Genomic DNA, 20,654 nt, shown 5'->3' on the forward strand with positions numbered 1-20,654 from the left:
CAAGGCTGTTGTAGGTTCACTGTAGACGTTAAGACAGAGGGGAGACTCTTCCGAGAGGTACTTCTCACTGGGGAGCAATCAGATAATGTCGGCTTCTCTTCATGAATAGTGAAGGTCTGCTTTTTTGCTAGTGGGAAAGCTGGGGGACTGGATGGGCTCCTTTTAGTACTGCCTAAAAGAGGATGTCTCCCCACAGCTGAAGAATGAGACATAGTGACATTAACACTGTTGAAAGTACATGATTTGGGTTCAGGTAACTTAAAGGCAGAAGCATTTGAAACTGAGTCTGTGACTTTTTTTACATGGTATATAGTAGTATGAGGGCTCTTGTATACAATAGATTTAGAGGTCTCAGATTTTTGAGGTATTTCCTCTGTACCCGTAAAGTTTTCACAATCTAGCATTTCAGGCTCTTGTAAAACCATTAGCCCTTCTCCAGGATGAAATGAAGGGTTTACATTTGAGTCACTCGTGGGAAATATACATGCTGTATTTTGCTCTGGCTGAGATGCTGGCAGTAAAGCTACATCCTCCCAGTCAGCCAACATAGGTAAACAGTCAAGAGCACAACTCATTTCCGTATCAGAAACATGATTAACACAAGAAACAGTAGTAGAAACAAGTACCAGCCCGGAACCAACCGATGAAGAGCTGGATGCAGCATTGGATGCAGCATTAACTGCAAGGTGTCCACTTTTTGTTTGCTTTGGCATGTCAGTAGGTGAACTGAAGCTGGGAGACTGCAGCTGCCCCAGAGAAGTACAGGACTTCCTTCTGAAAGCAGACAGACAGCTGTTGATGTTATAAAGACCTGCTCTCAGATTGCTCTTTACTTGTAACTGATCTTGCTGGACCTTTACGGAAGAATCCACACAAGCCAATTTCATGTCAACGTTTCCATCAGAATTTGTAGTAATCTTAGGATCCTTAGCACATATCATGGGATCCTGAATTCTACTGTTGCAGTCAGAAGTTTCTTCAACCTGATTCATCTTCAAATTTCTGGCCAAAATGTTGGTATTCCTCTTAGTGGGCACCTGTGATTCCACAGACAAATCCAATAGCTTTGGAAACTGTGCATTTATAATTTCTTCAGTATACATTATAAGACAAAAGAAAAAAGCATCACTACTGTCAGTTATAAATGATTTGTTATGTGTCATTGAGTCGAGTATGACTGATGGTAACCCCTAAGTGACAGAGTTAAACTGTCCCATCAGCTTTCTTTCTGTTCCTGTAAAGATTTACAGCCTCGGAAACCCTGTACAGGGCCGCTATGGGTCAGAACCAACTTGACGGCACTTAACAATGACATCAGCTTTCGTGGCTGTGATCTTTACAGAAGCAGAGTCCCACGTCCTCCTCCTACGGAGCTGCTGAATGCACGGGAATCACCAATCTCTCCTTCACAACCAAGTGCTCAACCCTGGTGTCACCATTTGTAAGTGACACATATGAACTCTCTCCATTTCAATGAATCTATGATGACTTCTGGGATTTCAGATGACAGAATCAAGAGTAAGACAAAACTAACCTTATTCAAGGATCTAGTAATTTTCATTAGGCAACCATCCCTGATCATTTTCCAAGCAAGATGAGCAGTGTTCCGAGAATCATCCAACCCTGAGGAGACACATAGGGAACGGTGAACTTGGTTTAGTAAATGTAAACACAAAACACCCCCCACTTAGATAAAATTGGAATCTCTAGGTGGCGTAACGGTTAACATTTCAGCTTCTAATCTACAGGCTGAAGGTTGCAGTCCCCCCAGAGATGCCTTAGTAGAAAAGTCTGGTTTACAGTCATGAGTCCCATAATGTCCATTCAGGCAACCTCTGACCACATATATACCCATGGTCCCAAATCTCATAAAGGCAATTATATTATTAAATATAATATATATTAAAAACCTGAGGTATATACAATGATTTATAATAACAAAGGGGTGCTATTTTGCAACATACATCAAAACATTATTCTTACTGTCTCACTAAGTTATGGAACCAAGGATATCATTGCTGATATCAGATCTTGGATGAAAGCAGAGAATACCAGAAAGATGTTTACCTGTGCTTTACTGTCTATGGTTATGACAAGTTACAAACAAAACTACAGCGTAGGAGTATTCTGGAACACTTATTTGTGCTCATGAGGAACCTGAGCAGCATAGACCAAGAGGCAGTTGTTCAAACAAAACATGGGAACACTGAATGGTTTAAAATTAGGAAAGGTGGGCAACAGGGTTGTTTTCTTTCACCATACTTATTCAACCTGTATGCTGAGCAAATAATCTGAGAAGCTGGGTTATATGAAGAAAAATGTGGCATCAGGATTGGAGGAAGACTCATTAACAACTTGCAATATGCCGATGATACAACCTTGCTTGCTGAAAGTGATGAGGACTTAAAATACTTACTGATGAAGATCAAAGACCATAGCCTTCAGTACGGATTGTATCTCAATGTAAAGAAAACAAAAATCCTCACCACTGGACCAATATCCAACATTCTTATCAATGGAGAAAAAACGGAAGTTGTCAAGGACTTCATTCTTCTTGGATCAACTATCAACACTCATGAAAGCAGCAGTCAAGAAATCAACGATGTATTGCATTAGGCAAATCTGCTACCTTTTTAAAGTGTTGAAGAACAAACATATCAGCTTGAGGACTAAGATGAGCCTGACCCAAGACATGGTATTTCCAATAACCTCATTTGCATGCTTAAGTTGGACATTGAATAAGGAAGATCGTAGAGGAATTGATGCTTTTGAGTTATGGTGTTAGAGAAGTATATTGAAAGTGCCATGGGCTGCCAAAAGAAAAAACAGATCTGTGTTAGAAGTGCAGTCAGAGTGCTCCTTGGAGGTCAAATGGCCGAACTTCGTCTCTCATACTTCGGACATATTGTCAGGAGGGACCAGTCACTGGAGAGGATAATCATGTTTGGTAAGGTGGAGAGTCAGAGAAAAAGAGGAAGACCCCCAGTGAGATGGATTGGCAAAGTGGAAGTATCAATGGGCTCAAGCATGGCAACAATTATGAGGTTAGCTCAGGACCAGGCAGTGTTTTGTTCTGTTGTGCTAAGGGTGGTTATGAGTCAGTACTGTCTCGATGGCACCTAACTATGTTAAAGGTGTTTAAGTGTACTTGAAAGTGTTTCTTTCATGTTTTTTTTATGTATAGGAAAGATACATGATATACTAAGGCAAACATTTGACTGTTACATACAAACTGTACCTGTTTTGACTTATATACAAATTCGATTTACAGACAGATTTAGGAACTGAGCTCATTTGTGATCCAGGGACTGACTGTATATGTAATATGGGGTCTACACAATGTCCAAATCATATACTGTCCTAATTTACAGAATGTACACCATGGACATGAAGCAACCATCACTGTACTTCCCCAAATCCCAGCCACTGAAAGCCCTACGGAGGACAGTTCTACTATGACAGAGAGGGGTCTTCATGAGTTGGAATAGATTCTGTAACTGGTGGTGGTGGTATAGGGAAATTGCAGCGCACTGTCAATTTCATGATCATCTACTCATGTAAACCATGGTAAGTTGGTGCTGTGGCAGCACTATCACTAAAAGATGACGTCATCTACATTTACTAGGAAAGCAAAAAAATTCACTAGGCAGGCCACAAAATGTGGCTAACAATCTGTAGGGATCAAAATTTGTGAGTGATTCAGTAGTCTTGTCTACTTTTTTTCACTGTGTTATTAGGGTATTTGTTTAATCTCCATTTGATTCAGCTAATTCTTTTAAATCTTCTAAGCCACTAGAAGGTGGTCGTTATGACAGTCTATGGTATGCAAGCATACCTCACTTCATTGCACTCTGCAGATACTATGGGTTTGTTTGGTTTTTTTACAGGTTGGAAGGTGGAGCCCTTTATTTTGTACACGGATGAAGAGCAGGAGGGTAGAAGCTGAGGTGGGGCGGGAAGGCGGCTGGGGCTCAGTCGATGATGATGAGTTTGTCCACGCCCCACTCTTCATAGTTCCCGTCTGGCAGGTAGCGGTGAATGATGATGGGGATCTTTCAGGCTTTGAGCTCCTTCATGGCAGTGGGCAGGGGGTCTGTCTCCCCGTCCAGCTCCACTATCACGGAGGAACACACCACTATCTGGAGGGCTTAGGTGCCCAGTACGCGGGCTTGCTCGTACTTGCTCAGGTACGTCGTGGTGATCCGCTTCTGATTGGCCTGTGCTCACTCCCCTGAGGAAAGGATCTTGATGGTCTCCTGGCTCTCCTCTTCCGCATTCTCCAGGTCATCTAGTCCTTCCTGTTCCTCCACATCATCAAAGTCGTCAACGTTGTCCTCACTGTCTGACATACTGCCCGTGCAGCAGAGACCCGGTTTTATGCCCCACAACTGTTAGAAGACCCCCAAAGAGCAAGCTCTCGCCTCGCTTGGTGCCATACAGACCTTCCAGATACTATGGGTTTTACAAATTGAAGATTTGTGGCAACCCTGCATCAAGCAAGTCTATTGGTGCTGTTTTTCCAACAGTACATGCTAACTTTGTGTCTGTGTGTCACATTTTCGTGAATTCTTACAATATTTCAAATTTTTACCTAATACAAAATTGCACACTTAACAGATCATAGAATAGTGTAAACATAATTTCTGTATGCACTGGGAAATCAAAAAAATTTGTGTGACTCGTTTTATTATGATATTCATTATACTGTGGAGGTTGGGACTCAACCCAAAATACCTCCAAGGTTTGCCATTGTAATTAAAACTCTTCCAAACAACTTCAATAGTAGGATTAGGAGCTATTATACGCTGAAAGATATTCTTTATGAAAGTAAATGGGAATCACATGAAATACTTTATACAAGAAAACGCCTATGACTTAAATAATAATTTTCAATCTATACTAACCAGAGTGCTCTCGTCCTGAGAATTCTATTCCCACTTCCTGCAAGGCACCACTTAGTCCTTTTGGCTTTCTCCTATAGAAAAGCTAAGGAAATAAAAGAAGATATAGCTAAAAAAAAACAATTACAATTTGAAAAACTATTTGCTAACCACTTACTTTTCATAGTTTGAGTTCTATTAAATTTGGAATGTCTTAATTTTGTTGCTGTTTTCAAATACTTAAATGTATTTATGTGAACATCTAAAAAGAAAACATTTTATTCTTAGCAACTCATAACTATGTGGGGATAAAGTTTACTCATTTCTGAATAGTTGGGAGGTGAGCATTTTTTGATCATTACCTTATAAGTTGCTCTGAGATCGATCCAAGAATTTAAGAAGACAGGTTTCAACAGCTGTTTCCTTTTACACTCATACTCCAGGCAAACCCCCAAGTCCCAGTCTGCATTAGGTATATCAAAGGAGAACAACATCAATGGTGCCATCAAATTTGCAAATAAAAGGTTGGAAGATGATATAAATTAGAATATTAAGATTTAATTGCTCTGCTAATATCTAATAGGGACACCTGGTATGGTGCGGTAGGATCAGCATTGGACTGCAAACCACAAGGTCAGCAGCTCAAACCTACCAGCTGCTCCTTGGAAACTCTATACATAGTTGTTATGAGTAAGAATTGATCAATGGCACTTACCAACAATATCTAATAAGTATTTAGTTTGTATAACATAGTATTAAGAAATTAGGTTAGTGACTAGGTTTCAACATGATTTTTTAAGTAATCCAATAAAATACACTGAGTATTTCTGAAAGGAGAAGATATTAAATTATAAGACCTATATAGGAGCTCTGGTAGCATAGTGGTTACGAACCGGGCTGCGAACCTCAAGGTCAGCAGTTCGAAACTACCAGCTGCTCCACGGGAGAAAGATGAGGCTTTCTGCTCCCATAAAGATTTACAGCCTCGGAAACCCTGTTCAGGGTTGGTCTGGGTTGGAACCTATTCGACGGCACTTAACAACAACAACAATATAGAGAATTGACCGGGGGGGGGAGGGGGCTTGATGGTGGATAGGGTAAAGGTGCAGTGAAGTTCTCGTCAGCAATACCACAGAATACCAGACAAAGCAGATTCTGGTCAGAGCTCCAAAACTCTGAACCACATAGGTAAGAATATTTTTAAAGTCTGAAGGCCTATAGCTAGTGGAACTTGTAGTGGAAGTAGGAAATCTCGTACTTTACTATCTGCTGGGCTCAGTGGCCTGGAGCCAATAACTTGGGGGAGACCAAACGGCAAGACCAAGCAGGGGAGCAGACCCACCACAGAATAATGTCATGGGAACCTCGGAGCAAAGGTGGACAATACACGTTGTCAGTTTGCCTTTGTTCTGATTTTTTTTTGGTATCTGTTCATTGGCCCCTCACTGTTTGCACACCTCCATTCTGGTGACTAGAGGGGGTGCCTGAGCAAGTGAACACCTCTCACCCCTCCCCCACCAATGGTGGGTTCTTCTGCCACGCATGCGCACAGATACTTTCAGCATTTAAAGAGACCAGCAGCCCAAGAGCCGGCCCTGAACGATATTTTAATAGGGAAAAGGCCAGAATATGGGGTAGGAAAGGGAGAGAGAGTTAAAAAACAAAACAGGCTGAAAATTAAATCCTGAGGTACAGCATAACAACCAACAGTGGCATCTTGAAATTTATCAAGCGGCCTTGAAGGCAAGAAGCTGCTGAAAGAGGACATTAAAGTCATACTCATATTAGGATACAGATTTTCTTTTTTTTCTCTCCCTTCTCTTCTTTCTCTGCGATTATAGAATACAGTATCCAATATAGTTTTTTGTTGCTGTTGTTGGTTTTTTGTTTTGTTTTTTTCTTGTTGTTTTGCTGTTTTATGCTCCCCCTTTTACCTTTGAGGGACTCTTTCTCTCCCTATGTTACCCAAGAAGAGACAGCAACTGCTGCCATATAGTCAAGCTACAATCACACTCTATAAAACACCAAAACCCAGGCAAGAATCAATACCAACTGCCATACACCAGGGAGGCAGACAATGCCTGTGAAAGTTACACTGAGTTAAGCAATAAGAAAAGTGAAAAGGGAAGCCCACATTCTGATCACATCTACCTGGAGGCAATCAGAAAGCATAAAAATATACCAAAACACACAATTAAGTATTAAAGCCACAGATAAACACTAAACATGTCGAAAAAGCAAAAACAGATGACCACATCAGCACATGTCCAGAAACAAGATAAAATGGCTGAGACAAATGCCCAAGAGGTATACCTGGACTACATTTTGGAAGGAGGGAAGACCTCAGAAATGTCTGAAAAGGCATTCAGAAAAATGATTATAAAATTATTCAAAACACTTTACAATGGAGTTGAGAAAAATAAGGAGGCAGTCAGGAAAGCACTACAGGAAAAATCAAATAGATACAGCATTGGAAACCATTCAAAACCTACAGAAAGAGGACCAAACAATCAATAATAGAATCTCAGAAATAGACAATACACTGAAAAGGCAAAGGAGTAGAATAGAAGAGATGGAAGGCAGAACTAGTGAGCTGGAAGACAAATGTCTCAATACCACTAAGAAAGAAGAACAAGCAGAAAAAAGGATTAAAAAAATCTGAAGAAGGTCTAAGATACATGTTGGACAACATGAAGAGGAGTAATTTAAGAATTATCGGCAATCCAGAACAAGAATAATCACACAAATCCACAGAGAAAATAGTTGAAGAACTGCTGGAAGAAAATTTCTCTAACATCCTGAAAAGTGAAAAGATAAACATTCAAGAAGCTCAACGAACCCCAGGAATGATAGACCCCAAAAGAAAATCATCAAGACATATCATAATCAAGCTCTCCAAAATCAAAGATAAGGAGACACTCCTGAAAGCAGCTAGGGAAAACAGAAGTGTTACATACAAAGGCAAGCAAGTCAGATTAAGCTTGGATCTCTCAGCAGAGACCATGCAAGCAAATGTTGTTAAGTGCCATTGAGTCAGTTCCAACTCATAGGGAACCTGTACAGGGTTTCCAAGGAGTAGCTGGTGGATCTGAAGCACCACCTTGCAGTTCAGATCAACTTTGTGAGCCAGTGCTTATCCTACAGCGTCACACCAGGACTCTGTACTTAATCATATCTACCTGGAATAAGAACAAGAGAATCATCTGGAAAGATTAAGACTTGAATTCTTAGTGTATCCCAGAATGGTCATTTAAAAAATATTAATCATCTATTTGTCTTAGTTAACTAATCTTCTAGGCACTCGTAATTCTTTTTCTGGACTAGGAGTTCAGCAAGTATAATTCCTAGTGTTATTGTTAAGTGTCATCAAGTTGGTTCCAACTCATAGCGACCCTATGTGGGGTTTCTGAGGCTGTCTTTGCAGGAGCAGAAATCTTCATATTTCTCCTGCAGGGCTGTTAGTGTGCTTGAACCACAGACCTTGTGATTTGCAGTCTAGTGTTTATCATACAGAGCCACTGCACTCCCTAATTTTTATTAGAAACAATGATTTAAATGCTACCCATTTATTAAGAACAAATGCTCTGGTAGCATAAATTACAAGCTGGGCTGCTAACCGCAAGGTCAGTAGTTTGAATCTACCAGTTGCTGTTCAGGAGAAAGATGAGGCTTTCTGTTTCCGTAAAGATTTACAGCCTCAGAAATCCTATGCAGGGTCGCTATGTGTTGGAACCAACTCAGTGGCATACCACTACCACCACCACCATTTATGAAGGACAGGCATAATTCAAACTGTTACCTGACCAAGTAACAAAGGCACATAATTTCACTTCAGAACTAGAAGGATCCAAAGCTCCAGTAGTAAAAAAAATTTTCTTCTGTTGCTGAATCTTATTAATCCATTTACAGAACTGTGATAAGCAAATCTTCAGAGGGATCCCATTGTCAACTTGAACCTAAACAGAAAGTTACAAAATCTAAATTCAACAGTCAAATTTCCTAATTCTTAAAGAGGATATGATGACAAAGAGGTTCTACTGGCAAAGAGCTTATCTAATAAGAAGATATTAAAACACCTGGGAGAGAGATAATACATGATTAGCATTTTCTACAGCAAGAAAAATTAGGTTAACAAATCTAAAAATCACCCAGAAATATAATAATGAAACCCATACCAACAGAAATAGATAAATCTGAATCACTTAACTTCCATATGCTACATTTGATAGTCATTTTTATAATACAATTATTTTTCATTCCTAGATTCCAATGGACTTCTAGAAAGCACATTATTTCTCTTAACATTGAAAAATCTAATTGCAAATGGTATAAACCCATTCCTCACTTATCAACATAGTTAGGTTCCAAGGATCAGGTCATTATGCAAAATTTGGTGTTATGCAAAAAATGGAGGATGGCCACATCAGATCACAAAATTACATCATTACATAACTGCCCAAAGACATCATTACACAACCGCCAAATGACATCATTAAATAACTGTCAAATCACATTATTACATAATTGCCAAACCTCGAGAATGATGGCCCAGCCAAGTTGACAACTTAAACCATCAGCATTAGCATCAGAATTAGCATGACTCTCGTCTCATACCTCAGAAGTATGTTAATACACAAAAGAGTCAGAGAGCACATTTTTCATTATTGTAGTCAATGTGAAAAGTTGGATAGTGAGACGTTTGGTAAGTGAGGAATTGGTGTATTGCTTTTCTTTTTTTCCACTTTGAAACGGATTTCCGAATCTTAAATTTTACATGATATCTGCTTGGCTTAGGGTGAGGGAAGAGGGCATACCTGCTTTATGCCTGTCAGTTCCATACAAAATTCAGAAAGAATTGGATGTTCCTGAGGCTGAACATAAACATGGAACTCAGATTCAATCTCTCCAGTGGATGTGTTCAACAATACTGCGGGAAATTCAACTAAATGAAAGAATCAATTGATACTGAAATATAGAATTGCTATATTAATGCTGTCATCATCCCAAATGGAATGCATATTATAATCATTATCTCAAAGCATATTAAAATGAACAATGCAGTGTGATGTAATCAAATTATGCCAAAGAATACATTAAAAAATCCAAGTTCTGATCTGAATATGTCTACTTAAAACTCTTGAATTCCACAATGATATACAAATACCAATTGAACTTGAAATGTACTCCTCTTTTGCACTAGTATTTTTGTTTCAGTATCTATGCAAATGAGGTTTTAGCTCTAATTCTATAATAATTACAGTGAAACCTGTGAGGGTCTAACTCAACGAGCACTGTCTTGTTTTTCCAGGTCTTGTAAGTTTTCTGCCTTTGACAGGGTGCCACTTTTTTTCTTTACTACTTTTCTATCGTTCTTTTTAGTGAAAAGATTTGAACTTTCCTTCTCTGACAGGCTTCTGTTTGACTTTCCAGCTTTCCCAGGCTGATCCATTTACACATTGGTGAGGCCACGTGGTTGTGTGTTGTCAGGTGGGTACTGACTCACAGCGACCCTGTATAGGGTTTCGGAGGCTGTACATTTTTACAGGAGCAAAATGCCTCATCATTCTCCTGTGTAGTGGCTGGCAGATTTGAACTGCTGACCATGCGGTTAGTAGCCCAACTCATAACCCACTATGCCACTAGAGCTCCATTTATCTATTAGGTGTGTTTTTTTTTTTTAAGTTTCATAGTAACTAAGCATTGGACTACTAACTGCACTAACAGCAAAGTTGGCAGTTCAAACCCACCAGCCGCTTTCAGAAACCCTATATGGGTCGCTATCAGTTGGAACCAACTCGACGGCACACAACCACAAACTAATTTATACATTATCTGTTTTCCTATACTAACTGTTGGCTGATTTCTAGTTATAAATATTGAAGTAATTCACATAGTACTAGCTTGGGCCACTGGCCATCCAGACTTACTTATTTCCTGGCTACGGTGGGGCTTCCCATCATTCCAGCACGTCGACTCAAAATCAATGACAATTAAGTAACCAAACAACTGGTCTGCAAAAGATCAAGGCATCCTTAAGCTTCATCAGCATAAAAGGGCAAGGCTACAAAAGGTAATGAAATTAAACACTTTACTTACTGAATTTGCTTCTTCCTAGATTTCCATTTGCTGGTACAAATGACTTTCGCCTAATTAATCCAAGCTGCCTAAAAATGTAAACCCAATATGATCAGTAAATTAATTCACATTCCTTTTAAACAGGCTACCAAACTAATGGTTCTGGGCACATGACAAAACTCTCATTAGTAATATATTGTAATTGAGGGGGAACAGTGAACCAGATTTTAATGGCAAAAAACATGGGTTTGCATCTTTTATCTACCACCCTATCTCCAAATTTAGGCTAATTTTACCTGTTCCCCTTGTTGTTGTTGTTAGGTGTCATCAGGTCAGTACTGACTCATAGCGACTCTATGCATAACAGAATGAAACACTGTCCGGTGCTGCACCAACCTCACAATCGTTGCTACACATTAGCCTATTGCTGCTGCCACTGTGCCAATCCATCTCATTGGGGGTCTTCCTCTTTTTCTGTGACCCTCCACCTTACCAAACATGATATCCTTCTCTAGAGACTGGTCCCTCCTGATAATATGTCTGGAGCATGAGAGATGAAGTCTCAGTATTCTGGATATACTTCTTCTAACACAGATCTGTTTGTTCTTTTGGCAGTCCATAGTACTTTCAATATTCCCTTTCAATACCATAACTTAAATGCATCAATTCTTCTATGGTCTTCCTTATTCACTGTCCTATTTTTGCATGCATATGAGGTTACTGAAAATACCATGGCTTGGGTCAGGCGCACCTTAGTCCTCAAACTGACATCTTTACTCTTCAACACTTTAAAAGTGTTGTGCAGCAGATTTGTCTAATGCAATACGTCATTTGATTTCTTGACTGCTGCTTCCATGAGTGTTGATCTGAGCAAAATGAAGTCTTTGACAATTTCAATTTTTTCTCCATTTTTCTTGATGTTATTTATTTGCCCAGTGGTGAGGATTTTTGTTTTCATTAAATTGAGATGCAACCCATTGTGAAGTATGAGTATTCCAGAATACTTAATTGTGCTCATGAGACACCTGTACATAGAACAAGAGGCAGTTGTTCAAACAGAACAAGAGAACACCAAACGATTTAAAATTTGGAAAGGTGTGTGCCAGGGTTGTATTCTTTCACCATATTTATTCAACATATATGCTGAGCAAATAATCCAAGAAGCTTGATTATATGAAGAAAAACATGGCATCAGGATTCGAGGAACACTCATTAACAACCTGTACCAAGCAGATGATACAACCTTGTTTGCTGAAAGCAAAGATGGCTTAAAATATTGATGAAGATCAAAGACCACAGTCTTTGGTATAGGTTACATCTCAATGTTTCCCTTATTTCACAGTAATATTAACAAACTTAACTGATGCACTGAGACGTTTTTTAAGTTGTTATTTTAAAAGCAAATCAGAACATTGTCCCTTACAGGTGTTTAAAAAATCTCAATGGAGAAACAAAGTGCCCATGAAACCACTGCAAGGTAGTAGTATATAGTATATAGAATCTTTGTGTGGTGCTGTAAGATAGGCACTGGACAACTACAAGGTTGGCAATTCAAACTTACCAGCTGCTCCTCAGAAACCTTACACAGGGTTGCTAAGAGAATCAACTGGAAGGTACTAAACACATACTTAAAGGATTCCCAAAGGCAATCCAAGATAAGGAATCCACAGAAGAGCAAGAGCTTACTGAGATTTTAAGTGGAGGTAAGAAAAGGACTTTGATTACTGCGTAGACAGAAAGTTGCCTCAGACTGTAGTTTGCTGTCAGGTACGATAGGAAGTCCTGGTGTGGCTCTACGGGATAATGCGCTGGATTGCAAGATCAGTTTGAATTGCAAGGTTAGTGGTTCAAGCTCACCAGCTGCTTGCTCCTTGGAAACCCTATATAGGATTGCTATGGGTCAGAAACGACTGGATGGCTCTTAACAACAACCAGAACGGAATGATAATAACTAACATTTATTATTAGTTACTTACTATATTTGAACCGACTTTGTGGTTTAAACCAACTTTGCAGTCGAGCACAAAACAAAACAAAAAAACCCAGCACCACACCACGATTCTTAGCAGACACACAATCTACATGCATGCACCTCAACAGCTGTACAAGGTAGATATTTTTTCTACCTACATTTTAATAGATGATAAAATTGATACTTAGAGAGGTTCAGTAATTTGCACAGATTTGGTGTGTGAACGCAGGATTGTCTACATCTGAACCACATGCTACTCACTAGTACATTACATTGCTTCTAATAATCAAAAACGGAAAAAGCATGCCCAGATCAGGAAAAAGTCCACATTGCTTCATATTATGACTTAAGCGGACCACTAGGAAGTAAACAGACTGGTGGGTGCAGTGGCGCTTCCCGGTGGCTAAAATGGGGCAGGGACTGGTTCAAGACAACACAGGTCTCCCCGGGCTCTCTGTACTCGGGGAGTACAGTCCTGACCACAGGAGCGTCAGAGACACGGAGACAGCAGGAAATGGAAGCTGCCGCCAAGAATACTCACTCCCCGGCCCCGCGTGAGCCCCTGCCGCGAGCAACCTCACGTACCGTGCCAGTTTTTTGGTTGCCATTCCCCACGTCCTTTACTCTTCCACGTCAACTGCCGGAAGTCGCAAGACTCCCACTTCCGACTACTTCAAATTCCCCGCGGCAGTGGTTCCGCCAGTGAAAAGCTGGGGAGGCTGCTGAGGCTGCGTCCTCCACCCTCCGCCCAGCTTTGAACAGACGTTTCCGGTGCTCGGGAGTGCGGGGCGTGGTTTTGGGCGGGGAAACCACTTGGTAACGCCCCTTGTCTTTTTTCTTGGTCAACATTGGAGTGGTTGGCGACCCGTTTAGAATCTCTCAGAAAAGAACGTTAAAACCGTTTGGCTTCCTCTGGTGTCGTTATCTCGTCAGCGAAACGACAGGGGTCGTCAGTACCCTCGCTTTTCAGGGCTGGCTGGGAGCGCTCTGTGAACTGGGAAGTGAGGAACGAATCTGAGGGAGACTGTAGAATCCCCGACCAATAGTGACCCCCTCAGAAGACGGCCTGGGCCGGAGGATCTGGGTGCCGGGACTTCCTCACCCCATAGCTGGTCATTCGCCGCAGCTTCATGGAGTCAAAGAGGGAAAGGCCCGAGAGGCACCCTAAGAAGGGCAGGAAGAGAAAGCGAGCTCCCAACAGGCTGGTCGGGGCCGCGGAGGCGATGAGGGCCGGTTGGGATCTGGAGGAGAGGCAGCCTGACACCAAGGTGAGCACCTGGGAGCCACGTGGCGGCTCTAGACGGTTTGGGATCCCAGTCAGGCAACCCCAGCTCATCCCCAAATATTTATTGAGGTCTTCTGAGTGCCAGGAATGGTTGTAGGTTCTGAGGATTGGATGTTTAATGCCAAAAATATATATACACAAAAATCTCTGCCCTGTAATCCAATGGGAGAATTAAGGCTGATGGTCAAACTCCGATTTGTGTCATTCGCTCCTTCAGTTCTGCAGATTTTTCTTGTCCGTGTGCCACCTAATAAGATTTAGAATCGAATGGAGAGCATCAGAAAAGGAACAAAAAAGACGTAAGAGGGGACTTCAGCAACTTCCAGGAAAACTGACAATATCTTTATTCCATTTTCCACGAACTTTTTGGAAACCCCCCGGTATCGTATGCCCGCGTGGAGCTGTAGGATAAGCACGGGACTGCGAACCATAAGGTTACAGTTCGAACCCACCAGCCACTTAGTGGGAGAAAGATGAAGTCACCAGCTGCTACTTGGAAACACTATACAAGATCAACAGACTTGACAGCACTTAACAGAATAGTTGTTGTGAAGTTATATATATAAACCCTATATAACGACCCTGTATAAGGAGCTCTGGTAGCGTAGTGGTTACGAATCGGGCTGTGAACCTTAAGGTCAGCAGTTCGAAACTACCAGCTGCTCCGCAGGAGAAAGATGAGGCTTTCTACTCCCGTAAAGATTTACACCCTCGGAAACCCTGTACAGGGTCGCTATGGGTCGAAACCGACTCGATGGCACTTAACAACAACAACAACATAACGACCCTGTATAGGGTTTCTGAGGAGCAGCTGGTGAGCTTGAACTGCCGACCTTGCAGTTTAACGACTCTGCAGTCTGGCGCATTAACCCACAGCGACGCCCCAGGACTCCAGCCCCATTCAAGTTTCTCCAGTAGTTCCTTTTTAGCAGTAGGATCTAATCTATAATCTTGTGTCACATTTAGTTTTCAGGTCTCTTTCAGTCTTTCCTTAGCATCCATGAACTTCACTCGATTTATCTTTTTGTTTTTTAAGTTTTTATTGTGAATTGAGTGACTGTTTTTACATGGGAGAACATCGGCCCCACACTCGTTCTACTGTATTTCATTTCATTGCAATGATTACAATCCCCGCCAAGCATCCTCATTCAACAGCATTTGCCTCCTACCCTCGTTCTTTTTTTGTTGTTGTTTTGATGTATCCCGAAGCACTCAGGAATATACAATCATTCAAACAACCAAAGATATACCCTGTAAGCTTGCCGCCCCCCCCACCTCCCCGGCCGCAACACAGAGCCCCTCTCACTCCCTGAGTCCAGAGTCCCCAGCCACTCCATCTCTCCACATCATCATCTCTGCCTCCATCTCTGGCGTCACTGTTTCTCTGGATAGGGTTCCGCACTCAGCTCTTTTCCCTTGATGGTCTCAGGGTCCTCCGCTCCTGGACTGCAAAGTCAACCACTTCAATCAATCAACCTTTTGGTTGTTTGATGATGCACAGAGGGGATTGTAACCATGGCAATGACACAATATAGGATAGGATGAATGTAAAACTAATTTTCTCCCATGTAAACTATCACATAATTCACAATAAAACATTTTTTAAAAAGTTAACTGGACTTCTGTAGAATGTCTCTCAAGTTGAATTTGTCTGTTTCCTCACTAGATTCAATTATATGACATCTTTGGCAGGAATATCACAGAAGTGATACTCTTTTCTCTTTCATTTTATTAGCTTTATTAAAACCATCATTGGGGATGATAACCTTTGATTTCTTGATTAAGATAGTGTCAGCTGAGCTTCTCTAAAGTTACCCTTTCCCTTGGTAATGAGTATTTTGGGAGGGGGGTGCTGCCTCATTAAACATTCGGTTCTTTTTATTAATTGATAAGTACTCATAGATTTCTATTTTATTAGGTCGGCGGTTCAAGTTCACCAGCTGCTCCTAGGAAACCCTATACAGGGTTGCTATGGGTCGGAACCGACTCGACAGCACTTAACAACAACAAAAGCCATTATTGTTTTCATTTTTATGCTTAAACTATCCCAGATTTGGTTATTAAGCTGGCTTCTGTGTCCTTTTGACATAACTTCCATTATTCTTTAGGTATTACTTAAACAACCAAAGGGCTCATTCTGCAAGTCTGCCTCCTGGCCGCCAGCACACAGTCTTTCTCTTTCCATGAGTCTAGAGTCCTCAGCTGCTCCCTCTCTTTGTCCTCATCTCTACCTCCATCTCTAGTATCACTACCTCTCTGGATAGGGTCCCACAGTCCGCTCAGTGGCAGATACTTTAATAGTCAGATATATGTGCAAAACTCTTCAGGAGACTCTTCGTTGCTCCAGCATATAGTCTTAAATCCAATGACCCGATGCTTTGGCTTCTGCTTCTTTGTACTCTTGTATGTCCACTCCTCTGTAATGTATGTTCTTAACTCCTGCCAAACCCAACTATGTGTTTGGACCTGATGTTCCCTCCAACATGCCTACTTCATTGTGTTCAAGGCTTAGCCCCACTATTTTCATGTCAGGGAAGCCACTCCCAAAACTCTAACCCCCAATAAACTCTAGCCTCATTGCTCTCATAACCTTTGTAATATCTTGTTGTTTTAGACCTTCATTTTCAATCAATTAGAGCCTTCCTTACTTTTGGATGTATGTTAAAATAATGAGAAATGGAGTAATTTAATAACTTGCTTTGCTTTGTTTCTGTTCGTAATAATCATGGTTTGCTATTCTCTGATTTATTTTTGCAGAAAGCTCGGTTATCTACCATTTTATATGCTGAAAACTATGAAGTAACCCACAGCCAGCTATGTGAATTGCTGAAGTATGCAGTTCTGGGCAACTCCGCTGTTTCTAAACCCAGGTATGTATGAAATGAACTTAAATGACAGTATACACCAAAAGTTTCAAACTGATATACAGAGATCATATTTGTTTATTGACATTGTTTGCCATGCAGCATTTCCCAACAAAAAATATTTATAATCGTTGCCAATAACTAAAGTTGGGAATGCCTGTGTAAAAATCTAGATTTTTGGCTTCTTTGAAATAAGACAGAGAGTCTGGCAATTGTCTCTGTATTCCTGCATTACAACCACTTGTCAAAACTTAGTAGTGGCCTCCTCCTTTAGATGGACCATGTACTTGCCGCGGCCCACCTGGCCTGCTGCCCTTCATTACAGTGCTTTTCTGCAAAGGCATTTTGGCTTGTAACGCCCCCAGGGAGGACCTAATTGAAATAATAGGATTATACATTAAGACTCCCATTCAATCTTTTTTCTCTCTTTTACAAATAAAAGGCGAAAAGAACATTTTATGATTGTTATATTGCTAGAACCATTATTAAAAGTCTTAAGAAATTTGTTTTTTTAAAAATATGTACCAATAGAGAAAATTTCCAATGCACACATCTGTGTGGATGAGGTTATTATGAATGTCTAAATAAAAGGTTATTATTTAGACAACTCAGAAGCCTTCCTTGGCACAATGTTGTTTGTTGTTAAGTGCCATCAAGTCAGTTGAGACTCATAGCGATGCTGTACAGGGTAGCATAGTCCATTATGAGTCGGGTTGCTAACCCAGAGGTCAGTAGTTCAAATCTTCCAGCTGCTCCTCGTTAGAAAGATAAGGCTTTCTGCTCCTATAAAGACTTACGACTTTGGAAACCCTATATGGGGTCACTAGGAGTTGAAACCAACTCAGTGGCACACAACCACCACCACATAGGGTTTCCAAGGAGCACCAGCTGAGTTCGAACTGTCCACCTTGTGGTTAGCAATCCAGTGCTTATCCTACAGCACCACATCACTATTCCTTATATTGCCATTGATCTGGTAGTTTATCAAAAACTATATTTCTTAAAGCCAGCTATGTGATAACCCAGTTTCAGAAGAACTGGTTAGGATCTTGGAGATGTGTCTTTCTAAAGTGAGTTTTGTTCTCATTTTAAACAAGCCTAAATAGGATAATGAAAGTATTGCTTTTCACATGGTATTTACTTGATTTGAATACAAGTCATGTTAAGTTCAAGAGCTCTTTGAGCTCTGTGCATTCGTAGCAGTCAGGCAGTGATGGTAAGCTCCGTGAGCTGCTTGCTCACTTGGTGTTTCATACTCCTCTTCTGCATTTATGTACCTGACTTGGAAATCTCACTCTTAGTTGTGTTGGTTTGATTTTCCAACAGCTGGTGCCAGCTCTATCACCAAAAACACTTGAACAACGTGGTGGTTTTTGTTCTACAGGGAATGAGTCAGCTGCACTTTTACAGATTCTATTTGGAATTTGGAGTTCTTCGAAGGGCATTCAGACATGTAAGTCAAGAACGCTTTGTGTTAGAGTGAAGTCCTCCCTTCCTGACAGTGGGGCACATGTCGCAGACTGTGTGCTTCTTGGTAACCTGGCTGAGTAAGCTGTAGGTATTGTAGAAAGCAGAAAGGACGAAGGTACAGAGATTTCACAGTGAATAATTAGCTTTGTCTCTGATGTACTTTGGTAGTCTGGGCAAAACATTTATTGTCAGATTGTAATCTGGAATTCTCAGGTTGATATTGCCTCGTTTTATTTTGCAAAACTTAAATCTGTATTTCTCTTCTTCTCTTGAAAAATCACAAGACTGGGTACTCTTAAAACAGGATCTGGATAAACTTTTTGAGCATTTTGAGCATAATTTCTGAGCATTTCCTGTATGCTTGGCACTCTGTGAATCACAAGGTACCCTGGTGGCACAGTGGTTAAGAAGAGCTCAGCTGTTAACTAAAAGGTTGGTGGTTTGAACCCACCAGCCGCTCCATGGAAGAAAGATGTAGCAGTCTGCCTTAGAAACCACGTGGGGTAGTTCTACTCTGCCCTGTAGGGTTGTTAGGAGTTGAATCAACTCTACGGTAGTGGGTTTGGTTTGTTGTTTGTATATGAATCACTGTATGCATCATTTTAAATTCTCAGTAGTTTTACAAGTGAAAGATACTTTTTCATTCCCATTTTGCAAATATAGGAGCTGAGTAACTTGCACAACTACAGTTAGTAAGTGGTAGAACTGGAATTTAATATGGAATTTCTCTCAACTCTGTAAGGGACTTAATCTGTCTTGAATTGCACATTTCTATGATGCTTATCTTTTTACAGTGAGTAATCAGAGAAGCAGAGAACATTTCTGGAGATTGCATAAGTGTGACCTTTCCAAGATAATGAAGCAGTTCTCACTTTACAGAACAAACAATTCAGGTCCAAATCTTTTACAGAGCTGACTGGGCTGACAATAAAGTTCTAACCTTTTACTCTAACCTTGACTGCTCTCAAGAATTTTTGTAAAAAATAAAAAATCTGTTTCAGAAATTCCGCTTGCCTCCTCCATCATCCAATTTTCTAGCTGATATCACTGGACTGCCAAAGAAACAAACAAATGAGGCTCTTCCCAGGACGATAGAAGGTATGGTTATGCCTGGTTGGTGATTTGCTCATTACAAAAGATATTATGGTTCTGCTTGTAAGGAGGTTTATCAGCCAAGGTTTATTGTTCTAAGCAATACAAAGTTCTAACTAACTTAAGCAGAAAGAATTTTTTTTTTTTTTAAGGACAAAATGGGCCGGTACCCAGGGAGGTTAGACAGCAGGAGCCAAGCCAAGGTGTTATGCCTGTCTTAGTGATCTGCTGCCCCTATAACACATACTACTTCTGGATAGCTTTACCTTTATTCTCTCCCACTTTAGGAAGCTAGAAGTCCAAATTCAGGGTACCAGTTCTAGGGAAAGGCTTCCTCCCTGTGTCAGCTCTGTGGGAAGGCCCTTGTCTCCTTTCAACATCTGTGGGCCTGGGATTCCTTGAAGATCTCTATGTGACTTGGCACCTGTCTCTCCCTGAGTCTTGGAGCTTTGCAGCACAGGGTCCTCAGGTCCTAAGGACATGCTGTGGTCTGGGCTCTTCATTCTTGGTGGTAGTGAGGTTCCTCTCATCTCTGCTCACTTGTTTAATCCTTTCATGTCTCCAAAGGGATTGACTCAAGATACCACCTAATGATGTAGATTGTTTCCGGTCTCATTAACATCCTAGAGGGGAGAGCTAATATCAAAAGAACCATTATATTAAATCACAAAATAATTACAGAATCACGAGAGGGAGGACCCAGTCAAGGTGATCCACATTTGGGGGAGCACAACTGAGTCTGTAGCATTCTATCCTTTGTCCCCCCTCCCACCCAAATTCATGTCCTTGCCACTTGTAAAACTCTTTCCTTTATAGCATCGTAAAGTTTTCCAAGTTCAAATTCCAACCTAGGTCAAAATTCCTCTTCATTTGTGAATCTAGATTATAAGTTATCTGCTTCAAAACAAGATGGCGCAATAGGCAAAAGATAGTTATTTCCATTACAAATGGGAGAAATTGAAGAGAAAGAAGGGATAAGGAGCAAGTTCAAAAACAAAGCAGAAAAATTCACATTG

The 20,654-nt window shown here is 40.8% G+C and overlaps 2 protein-coding genes and 1 pseudogene across 2 annotated transcripts in view; 1 reads left to right on the forward strand and 2 right to left on the reverse strand.

Annotated features, from left to right (window-relative positions):
- Nucleotides 1-13,535, reverse strand: part of ERI2 (ERI1 exoribonuclease family member 2) — a 26,697-nt gene extending 13,162 nt beyond the window's left edge. The window contains exons 1-9 of the mRNA XM_006875964.1: nt 13,513-13,535; nt 10,977-11,044; nt 10,808-10,891; nt 9,695-9,822; nt 8,680-8,836; nt 5,243-5,343; nt 4,905-4,986; nt 1,535-1,623; nt 21-1,037 (exon numbers count right to left, since the gene is read on the reverse strand). Of these exons, the coding sequence (XP_006876026.1) occupies nt 21-1,037; nt 1,535-1,623; nt 4,905-4,986; nt 5,243-5,343; nt 8,680-8,836; nt 9,695-9,822; nt 10,808-10,891; nt 10,977-11,044; nt 13,513-13,535 (1,749 nt within the window). The remainder of the gene's footprint in view (nt 1-20; nt 1,038-1,534; nt 1,624-4,904; nt 4,987-5,242; nt 5,344-8,679; nt 8,837-9,694; nt 9,823-10,807; nt 10,892-10,976; nt 11,045-13,512) is intronic.
- Nucleotides 3,972-4,349, reverse strand: LOC102817745 (annotated as a pseudogene).
- A 521-nt stretch (nt 13,536-14,056) lies between the features above and the next one.
- The window catches only part of LOC102815818 (putative RNA exonuclease NEF-sp-like), a 41,628-nt gene continuing 35,030 nt past the window's right edge, over nt 14,057-20,654 (forward strand). Inside the window, exons 1-4 of the mRNA XM_006875965.1 lie at nt 14,057-14,195; nt 16,970-17,082; nt 18,403-18,529; nt 19,548-19,644. Of these exons, the coding sequence (XP_006876027.1) occupies nt 14,058-14,195; nt 16,970-17,082; nt 18,403-18,529; nt 19,548-19,644 (475 nt within the window). The 5' untranslated portion in view covers nt 14,057. The remainder of the gene's footprint in view (nt 14,196-16,969; nt 17,083-18,402; nt 18,530-19,547; nt 19,645-20,654) is intronic.

Source organism: Chrysochloris asiatica, unplaced genomic scaffold (genome assembly GCF_000296735.1).
Source record: "Chrysochloris asiatica unplaced genomic scaffold, ChrAsi1.0 scaffold00348, whole genome shotgun sequence".
Lineage (NCBI taxonomy): Eukaryota > Metazoa > Chordata > Mammalia > Afrosoricida > Chrysochloridae > Chrysochloris > Chrysochloris asiatica.